Below are 11,147 nucleotides of genomic sequence, written 5' to 3'. Positions count from 1 at the left end.
ACGCGTGTGCAACAGGAAAAGCAGGACGAAAACAAAAAAAGACAGACATCGGCTAGATTTTTGCTAGCCTAGCCACAAATTTGCAAACACCACCCCTCGGGATTCCTATGCAAATGCAATTGTGTCGGTTGTCCACCCCGGAAAAACTTGTGTTCTTGAATTGCAAAAGTGATTTTTAATTGTTTCGACTTCTTGGCTTAAAGAGTGAGATAGAGATAAGGAAAGCGAGAAAAAACAAAGCTGAGTATGTCAATGTCATTGGCCAAGTGCACCTGCATTGCTAAAGGATTTAGCCTCAGTCTTTGATTTCTCTGGACTATGGATATTAGCAAAGTCTAGTTTAATGACGTCACTGCTGGAGATTATCATGCGATCGAAAGCGATTGCCAGGAAATTTAATCAGGGTGAGTAAGTAGTTCAGTTGAAAGGATTTTTCAAATGGCCTCAGGGATGCTCTACATGACTGGCAGTAGTTCTAACTCATTCATTTATTCAACATTAAAAGAATTATATAAAATGTTATATGCGTCAGATAATATAAGATTATTTATTTACATGCGACTTGATTAAAATTGAAATGAATCTGAAACAATACTAATGAGTAATTGTACCAAATGAGTAATTGTTTTTTCCCATTAATATACCAACAGCTTCAAAAAAATTATCCCAAGGAGACCCATTAGGAACCATAAAATATACATCATTTCATAAAGTCATGCATAGTATGATTACGAATAGGCTCGGTTCGGACATGTTCTTTTTATTTTTGATAAAAGCCTCGAGTTATTTTTGATATTACTCCTAGAAGAATAGAGATATCACACATTTTAATTATACCCGTTACTTGTAGAGTTAAGGGGTATGATAGATTCGTTTGAAAAGTATTTAACAGAGCCAATAGCCGAGTCGATCTGACCACATCCGTCTGTCCGTCCATCTGTCCGTGCGTTCGTCCGTATGAGAGTCGAGATCTCAGAAATTATAAAGCTATCTGATAGTCGGTGAGCTCGACTATGACGTTCCCTCTCGTTTTATGTCGCGATTGAGTAATCATTTTTAAGACTCAGAAATATCAGAAATATTATCAACCCTTTGGGGAACATAAAAAGAGAAGTAAGAATTGGATTTAAGGCATTCCCCAGAGAGTTATTCTGTATGTAGCGGGAATTTCGTCACAGAATAAAACGTGGAATCAAAGTTTCTGAAATATTTTGACTTGCGGTTCCGTTCTTTCCCTCAAATAATCTGAGATTATATCCAAGACATCAACATCAATGTACAGCTCGTGTCTTTTATCCGCTTCCTCCTGAGCTCCGGATAAGAAGATTTTTAGAAACGGGAAGTTCCGCAGACAGGAATTAGCTAAATGTCTTGCTCGTTAGCTATAATTATTTGCCACTGAAAGCGAAAAATTCCGGAGACAAATTTTGGAGATCTAAGTAGATTGTGCGTACTTTTAGAAGTATTTAGTTGCTGATATAAATATTTAAAGAGAATTGACCCTTCCTGGAAAACATTTGATTAGCCAATTGTCGTTTAATTTCTGCCGGATTTCCTAATGCAGTTTTCTATATCGCAAGTTTTCCGTTTTATTAATAGAGTGATTCAAACAACGTCGATTGAATTCCTGAGGGGATACAAAGTTTCTGATTTGAGCTTATTTTTCTACCAGTCAGAATGTTTTTGATTGCTGAACAGACAAGTCAAATGTTATGTTTTAAAGTTTTATTTATCATAAATTATAAAATACTTAAAAAATACTCGCATTAAGATCGAAAATCCTGAAGACAATTTCCGAACAAGTAAATCAAAATTCTTACATTTTTGTTTGACCCTTTGCTCAATCTGTTGAACAGACGGACTTACCCCCACCAAATGTCACGAGTGTCCCCAAAAAGCACCAAAACGAGCGATAATCTACAATCGATAGCCAAAAGTTTCGGGCAATCGTGACCATCATCATAGCACTATCACCACCATCATCATCGGACCGCCTTCCATCATCGATCGGCTACTCAGTGAGTTGTGCCGACTCAGGTCGATGGTAAAATCCTTATCGGCTCCGAGTATCAGCACTTTTACGACCTGTGAATCGATTGTATTAAGAGCTATTAAAATATTTTCTAAAACCTGCTATCATATCATTCAATTAGGCAAGAAACGGCTATATATAGGATCATAAAACATAACATTCGGTGTCGCCTGATAATGGAAGACTCAAACACCAATCACTTGTGCCGTGGTTCTTTCTCAACACATTAAGGCGTCATAAATACATCAAAATAAAAGTGTCGCCCACGGAGAATTTACAGTTCGCGGGCAGATAATGGGAGAAGACCAGAATTGGGCGTCTTAAATTCGGCTGTAACTTGGCCAGATCGCCGGTGCTAGATACAATTCGCAGTAGACAAGTTCTCTTTCGACCGAATGTTTGTTTCGCTCGTGCAGAGATAAACGCCAGATAAGCGTTGGGATCAAGATTATGCAGCTAGTGGTGGAGTACTGGGTTATCAGCGGGACACGCTTTATGGTCGGTGCTATTGGATACTCTCATAAAGCAGTAATTTATGAAGTTCCCCCAGCGCTACTTGACTTTTGTTTTCATCTTTTCCATTGGGCGAGGTGCCATCGTCTTGCTGCCAAAAGTGGGTTAACCCATTTTCTGCTAACCTTGTATTGATACCCAAAGAATACATTTGAATATTAAAACTTCGAAAGAAGTGTTTCAAAAGTTACTAAAACAGTTAACAACGTATTTGCATTAGGACATTTCATAATGTATATATTGTACTTTTTGATAGCTGCTTGTATTATAGGTACACAATTAGAAAAGGTGCAATACCGATGAATTTTAGAATTGAATGCATTTAATTGTAAATTAAACCAAGAAAATCGACTTCGAGCAACCGGTGAAATTTACAGCTACAGTTAAGCACACATGGAAATCGCTCCACTAAAAAAGAAAGAATCTATGTTTGTTCGTATTTCCTGATGATATCATCTATCAGAGCGCACGTTTCACTACGGTTTTATTGTGCACTTGTGCGTTTTTAGCTCTCCTTCAACGCTTCTATATTTTTTTTGGATTGTGTTGCTTCATCGCAAAAGAACGGAAAATATCATCGGGAGTGGGGCATTAGGCGGGTTAAGGGGCGGGGGATATGGCGCATGCATCGCACCTGATATTTTTATGGATTTACAACACCCGAATTATTCTTCCAATTTCGACAATTTATTGCCGAATACACACTTTTGACATTTATTTGCTCGTTTCAATTCCCAACGATTCGGATTCGATTCGATTCAACTCGACTCTATTCGGCTTCGGACTCACCAAGTTCGACGTTTTACTGTCCGAAAGCAAAAGTGTTTCTTGTCGCCAACCTTTTTGTCTAGATAGAAACAGCCGATGATAGCCCTGGACAGACCCTGCGTATACGTTATATGGCCGAAGACAAGGGGTTCCAAGCGAGGCGCAGTTTAGTATTTTGTGCCGGAAAGGCGGTTGCTACATATATGGATCAAGTGTATCTAAGCTGTGTAGATTAAGATATATTCAAAGAGTATCATATCTTTAGGATAATCACTGAATAATATTATAGTAATTACACCCTTGGTCTAAACACATTTTTTTATTACTTGATAGCTCTATTTCCAAAGCAAAGATACTTTTCTTAGTGTCCAGTTTATCTGAACGACCCAGTCCCAGCACAGTCTTTTGTTTACGACATTACGTCAAGGTTTTTGTTGCAGATAAATAACTCTGGACTATGCCACAAGATATTTATTTAGATGACGAATTAAATGGAAGCCGAGTGGAGAGTGCATGGGAATTATGATACCCCACACCAAGGGGTATGTGGGTATGGTATTTGAGCGGGCTTGGTTTTATCGGCGTAACTGTCAGTGTCTTGTCACTGGTCTATTGTTTATCAACGTAACCGTCTCCTATAACGTTGTTTATGTTGTGGAACAAAAAAGCCTAGTGGTCAGTGAGGATAGTTCCGATATGCGGGAGGTACAGATACAGATACTTCATAAATACATATACTCTGCTAAAGAAAGGGAATACTTGAGGTAGGTGATACCCGTTAAAGAAGTAAGCGTGGACTTAATAAATTAAAGTACGAGATATTTTGCATCTAACGTCTAAGAACAATAAGCTGATATGCACAATTCTAAAAGGGCGGCTTATTGAGAATATTACAAATTGCACAACAGTCTAAGAAGCTATTATATTGTTGTCCCCTGATATTTCGCTTTCAAACAGTATTATTTATAGTACATTCCGTCAAAGTTCAATTAGGCTTAGATCATATTTATGCCATTATTGTAAACTAGTAATCAACTTTATAACGGCTTTGATAGACAGTTATAAAGATAGGGCCTATCGCACCGTTTTCCCACCATTCATTCATGTATCCAAGTTGGCTAACCACTAATCATATGAGTAACAGGTCCCTTCTCGCAGTGCATATTGTACTTTGCCGTTTTCCCTGCACCATAAATTCTATGACTTGAAATAGAATAGATAGTAAATAGGCTGTAGATATCAGTCGCGGGGTGCATAGTACACATGCCTACAATGTGGGCCCCATCACAGATACTAACTACTAACTACGAGAACGAGTATATTATACTTTCGATCAAGTGCTCGGCGCGTTTGGTTGGTTACGATCCTCGAGCACGAAGTGGCTTTATTGATAAGGTTTTGCTGGTGCTGCTTTTTGGAGGTCTCTCCCGGATTCAGAATCATTTGTCGGGTTTCTTCTATTTTTAACGTTCTGTGAGCAGTTCGTTCTTATTCTCCCGATTCTCACAAAAGTGCTCCGAATGCGCTTGCTTAGCGCCAACTTCCGAGAAAGGCAATTAATTGTCGAACGGCCAGCTTCGGACTTAGTTTATGACAATCTCTGGTCCGCGGTGTGCGGGATTGCGTTGCGTCGGCAAAATGGAAAAAGATAGCCCTCGAGTTCGCTTGATAAATGAGAGGAAGCTACCCAAATAAATAGACTAACCCAAAAAAAAAATAGTGACGTTATTCTCACGCTAATTAAAAGTGTTGTGCAAAAAAATAAAAATAATTCAAAATTCGGCAAAATACAGGAAAATCCGAAGAAAGCCGCAAATAAAAGGGTTACATGTGAGTGACATTTTCCAATTAATTGTTCATCTTTTGAGGTCAGATCCCCAGTGTTTCTGATCACCGGTTGAACCTGAACCACCCTGCTGCAATCGAAGATCCTGGCAGATGTGATTTTAGTGGAAAGTGTGCCAAGACAGGAAGCAGAGGGTATCTGCTCCTCTTCTACCATTTCCGTTGCACACTGCAAATTGCACTTGGGTAAACTCGATTCGAGGGCGCGTGCTGCAGGGATGGGTTCGAATCTTGCTCCAGATTCGAGTTTGCAGCTTTGGCTGGTATTAAGTTACGATCTCTGAGTTCACGCCTGCCGCTCCCCCTCCTCCTTCTACCCAGACGCGATCTTCAACGGCATTCGTAACGGTTTGACCTTGCCATAATTATAGTCCTGACCCCGCTCGTCTGTCTCGCGCATTTTGACTTGAGAACTTGCCCTGCTTCACTTTTTCCTTGGGGTCCTTTTCGGCAGAGAAGAGCGACTTCCGCTCCGCCTCGAAGGCAGAACAATGGAACAGCGGTCCTCGCAATAGCAATAGCAATCAGAATCGGAATCGGAGTAGGCATCGGCATCCGAACGGGAATCGCTACGGCAATCGCAGTGAGTCCTGTCCTGTCAATGAGACACACACACACAGTTGAAGTTGCCAGGCTTACAAGATCAGCGGAGATTGATATACAAATTCGCACAGTGCAGGGTAGACTAATGTAATGGCATTTTGCGATTTATATATAAGTTGATATATAATATATATATATATATAATATACCTGAAAATGTTTTATTTGATGCTTAGAAAACATTGATTTAAACACAAGCCAAATTTATTTAAAAAAAATATACCTACAACTGAATTTTGCAATTTGTTTGCAATCGAACTAGTATTCTTTCCGCAATCGTAGACGTTCCACATCGAAGTCGGTTCCACTCAACTGTTGTTTTATGCCAAAAGAAGGGCATTCCTACACACTCGGTCCTCCACTCGAGATCCGAACAATGGTAGCGATATGTGGACCGAGACGACTTTTGATTCCGATTCCTTCAAGAACTTTATTTCCCTGCACTCCGCAGCTTGTAAAAGCCATTCACAAAAGCCAGGGCAAGTCTTTGTCCTGGCTCAGACAGTCGGAGTCAAAGATCAGCCATCCAGCTGAGTTAATTACAGTCGACAGGACTTCCACAGAGACAAACCGGAGTCACTGACTCTGAATGGAACTCGCATGGAGTCCTTTTTGCCAGAAAGGAAGTGTCCCAGCCTCGGGATATTCAGTCGATCTGAAAAGCATATTTCGCTTCATTTTTGGCGCGTTAAAATTTGAATTTCAGCTGCAATTTCAAGCCTATTTTAGTGGTAGTGAAGTGTCCACGTCTTTTTTATTATCTGCAGTTGCTTTTGTGCTTTTTTATCTTTCGTATTTTTTTCAACCTAAATGTGCATGAGATATTATATAAAATGAGTTTTCAAATGTTGCTTCCGTTCAGATAAAGGAATTTATTAGTCAGATATAATTGTGTCTCTTCCTTTAATTTATTCCATCTGTTAACAGAGGAAAAAGCCATAAATATATATTCCTTCTTTTCCACCACAATGCACTGCAATCCTTTAATTGAAATTTTATCACCTTTTACTGACTGTCTGATCTGACCTGATTATTCCTGGTTATGCATTTCCACGGCTCCGCCCCTCGTGGAATTATTGACTTTTTCCGAGGCGTGTTGGCTAATGAATTATGGGCTATCATATGCGGAACAATCCGCCGACAAAGCGCAGAGCAAACGAAACCAGAGCGAAATGCAAATAAAGACACATCCTTTTTTCTATCTTTTGGGTCCTCGCGTGTGTTAAATTATGTGACAGCGTCGTGGAAGGGGTGACTCGTTGTCGATTATGTTGTTTTAATTTAACGCTATTAGCAGTGGAGTCAGAGCTGAATGTCAGGATACCCTCCGTTTCAACCCTTAAGCGCCCCTTTTTCGGCGATGACATTCCACCAATATTGCACCCGTATGTTGTGAGCTCCTAATTGAGTGCTGCTGTTTGACAAACGCAAACAGACAACGATGTGGATAGAAATTTGTGTACTTTATGGGCACCGTTTTTAGCACCTCTTCGCTGCGAAACCCGAAAGCCCATATTTCTGACCCTCGACATATCATGCAAATAAATAACAAGTGAAGGAATTTATGACCCCATCACAATGGAATTGCTCAAATATAAGCTTTTTTTTTCGGCCTGACAGGAAACACGCGGAATTAAACCATTTTTTTGTATGCATTATTATGATTCATATATATATATATTTTTTTTTTTTGGGAAATATGAAAAAAAAGCCAATTATGAGAAAATGTTGTAATACTTAATATTTATCTTGCATAAAAATATAATTATTACACTCGATACGTTCTTTATATAAAATCATTATACCATGTTTTGATTATGACACATGATTTCGACGTTCGCTTACAAAAGATATACTGTTGCATTTAATAATAACTTTATAACACTTTTAATACTCAAGACAAATCAAATTGATAAATAACTTGCGTTTCTTTTTCAATTTATACTCTGAATAGATTTTATGTATATTGGATAAGCGTAAAGAAAATGTAAAATCTTTAATTTCTCACCATAATTCCCTATTACTTATCTCATGGAAAAAAACAATATTCCTTATATACATATAGAGGTGATACTATCTTAGAGTGCGGGAATATCTTTGCTGACGCAAAGGCCGAGCAATAATATATTAAGATTACCTACTACGTGAGATAATATGAGGCAAAGTCTTAAAGGAAAATAATAGACCTCCGATTAAAAGGGGACCTCCTAAGTTCCATCTAATAGCCAGTCATCTATTCCCCCTCATCAGCATAACTTCCCACCCCCCACTTAGTCTAAGCCAAAGCCCAACAAAATTCCGCCAAAACATGAAAAAGTTTAACGACAGATACAAAATTAAGTTGCAAACAAAAGACCAAAAAGCCCGTGCACTTGTCACCCCCACCTTCCCCAAAAAAAACCAGGATTGTTGTTGTTTGCGCAGGGAAAAAGAGCAACCACAAGGAAGAGTGGAGAAAGTCGAGGAAATCAGCCCGGCACACTTTGCCTTTTCTGCCGCAGGCTAAAAGTCGTCGTCGCTTTCAATTATAGCCGTGAGTTTTCTCTGTCCGGCCAACACACACACACACACACTTTTATACACACCTATACAGTTGGCAGGAAGCCATAAACACACACAAACACTGAAGCGGTAGGGCAGTCTACACCCACACACAGCCATTAGCCTAATGTGTGTGCTTATTGCGCACGCTTTGGAACAGACGCAGGTTGAATTTTGGGGGAAAATTCAAGGGAGGTGGGTGCTGGTTGTGAAAAAGCCCACTGAGCTAACGAAGCCACAATCCCCAAACCAAAAGCCGAGTCCCCTTTGAAAACCAAACCTAAATGGATGCTAAGGATAAGGCAACCGCAACTTGCCACTTTGTCTTCTCGTCGGTGAGAAGGGGGTGGGGGGTGGCAAATCAGAAGAGGGGGCTGTGGGTGGTGTCTGGTCTGGGCCAACCGCAAACAAACAAACAGAGGAGCGCAACAGAGACAGAGACAGTACCGGCAGCCAGAAAAAGAGAGCAACAGCATCTCTGTATCTGTATCTGTATCTACAGCTGCATCGGAGTCTGCTCTGCCTCCATTTCGGTATATAGATATGCAGAGATATATAAAGCACAGTCTACATGTAGCCGAGTGCATAATGAATGCGAAGATGTGCCCGCCTATTATCCTGACTCCTCCCTCAACTCGAGCTGGCTGTCTGTGTATCTCAAAGATACATAGCCGCATTCTGATAGGAAAAATAGAGGGGTAAATAAGGCCATCGCACTCGCTCTCTCTCTCTTGCTCAGTCTCTGTCCCTGTCTTGTTGATGGCCATCTCCCTCTGTTATCCTTTCTGTGGCCACTGGCACTAAGGATTCGAATCAGAATCACCAAGTTTCAGATAATAATAATGACTGCGAACTGACACAGATTTCAAGGGGCGAGAAAGAGAGCTGTTCTCGCCGAGAAAGAGAAGGAGGAACAGAATCCGAGAGAGAGTGTGTGTGAGCGCAGGCTGGAGATACATATATAAACGCACTGTTAAAGATACAGATGCTGCACTCTCTCTCTCTTTCTCTCTATCTCTCTCCACCGATTTTGCTCTCCAGTTTCATCCCCTATCCTTTTGGTTTTGCTTTGCGAAAGATAGCCAGGACATCAGGGCGATCCTCTGGGAGATGGGATGAGATTTTCGGTTGGGAGAGAGGAGCGGAAACAACCACCATGGCGAATGGATAGCCAACCAGCCAACCGGCCCGAAAAATTCCCATTCAAACCGAGAATCCGAATCCGGCAATCCGAGAATCCTCATCGCCTCCAGACAATTCAGTTTCAGTTCGTTGCTGAGCGTGCTGGCAATCGGAATCGGAAAATCACACTCGCTTTTCGCTGCCGCCGTTTGCACTCTCGGTCGCCGTCGACGTCGACGTCGCTGCCACACAATTCTGTTTCTGTTCTTCACATATAAATATTTTTTGCGCTATCGCCGCTTCTTTTCCTGGCTGGCTGGCAGCAGTCTTGCGAAGACAACCGGCAGATAGAGACGACACCCATCACATAAATAAATATCCGTTGAAATCGTAGCAATATCGGGACCTACATAAAGCAACATCAAGCATACGCAGTGTTGGCCCCGCGGAAAATGTCGCATCGCGTGTTATGAAAATATTTGCCAGCGATCTGTTTATTGTGATAATTACAAGTAACGTTTGAAAGCGGAATCATGCTGTTCGATCGATATGTCATATCAGGTTGGTTCCACGCCGTGTTAATAAACAAAAGTCGGTATCTCGCACTGTCGCTTACAGGGAATCGGAGTTCCCTGAACTGAATCAGTTGCTTTGAAAACAGTTTACAACGGCCCTAACTTAAACAGAAGCCAAGTGAATCAGTTTGAACAAATCCACCCATTAGTTGTTCGATTGTTTTCTAACCCTAAAACATCAATGACAAGAATTGTGACAAATCAAGTGCCTAAAATAAGTGATGTCGTGGTTTTATCTCCTATTGTCTTGGCCATAATTAAAACATTTGGATTTGAATACATTTTTTCATTTAAATGTCCACAAAACTGGTGTTTATTTCCTACGGAATTTTTTAGACTTGCAGGAAATCCAAGGCTTGCTATTCAAATAGAATATGATCAAATTATATCAACCCAGCTAAAATACTTAATTCATTATTCAGTTAAATTGGCATATACCATTGAAAATAATTGAAGTACTGAAAAAAATTAGCACTAAACATTTTTTAAGAGCTCCGTATCTCGGGCCACAAAAAACATCTTTTAATCTAGTTTCCTTACTAAACTTGCCGCAACTTTTAATGACCAAACTAAAACCGAAGTAAGCCCTAAGTAAACCCATTAAAATCGATCCCCACTTATCAAGCCCCCACACACTGGCAATCAAGCGTTTATGGGCAGTTTTATCAGCAGACCAGTCCCAAATGTGATTACCTAAAACACAAATTAGCCGAAGGTCCCGTTGCAAAAACACTTGCGCTTGGGTAAAAGCGAAAACTAAAGAAAACCAGTGTGATTAACAATTGGGTTGTCAAATAGAGCCGAGGATAAACGCGAGATGAGTGGTTGCGAGGGCGCTCTTTGAAGTGTAGGCCACTTCAAAAAGATTTCGCTAAATGGTGTGAAGCCGTCGGGGTTCGCGATCGAAGTGCCAGGATACTGTGCAAACAGAGTGTGCCGCAGGATGTGCGAAATGCAGCAGGTTGTTTCGGGTCGAGAACTCCAAACGCAGTTTGCTATTTGTTTAGCCATTGTTTGCGAGCCATTGCTTTGTGGTCTGTTTATATGGCCGATACTTATCTGTTTCGGGGTAATGTTACTGTTACTCGTTGGCTCGTTATCTTCGGAGAGCTGTCATATTTTGTCTAACAGCTCAAATTACGATTTAGT

At 40.6% G+C, this 11,147-nt stretch overlaps 1 protein-coding gene across 4 annotated transcripts in view; it reads left to right on the top strand.

Moving 5' to 3' along the window:
- Positions 1–315: 315 nt before the first annotated feature.
- The window catches only part of LOC6614589 (transcription factor hamlet), a 28,365-nt gene continuing 17,533 nt past the window's right edge, over positions 316–11,147 (top strand). For 2 of the 4 annotated variants that reach the window (XM_032724657.1, XM_032724644.1), the window contains exon 1: positions 316–404. In XM_032724657.1, the coding sequence (XP_032580548.1) occupies positions 344–404 (61 nt within the window). In that variant the 5' untranslated portion in view covers positions 316–343. Of the gene's footprint in view, positions 405–4,994; positions 5,144–9,699; positions 9,985–11,147 lie in introns of those variants that run through there. The other 2 variants (XM_032724661.1, XM_002038981.2) reach the window with 2 other exon arrangements.

This window comes from Drosophila sechellia, chromosome 2L (genome assembly GCF_004382195.2).
Source record: "Drosophila sechellia strain sech25 chromosome 2L, ASM438219v1, whole genome shotgun sequence".
Classification (NCBI taxonomy): Eukaryota; Metazoa; Arthropoda; class Insecta; order Diptera; family Drosophilidae; genus Drosophila; species Drosophila sechellia.
This window is presented reverse-complemented; position numbering and strand designations above follow the sequence as displayed.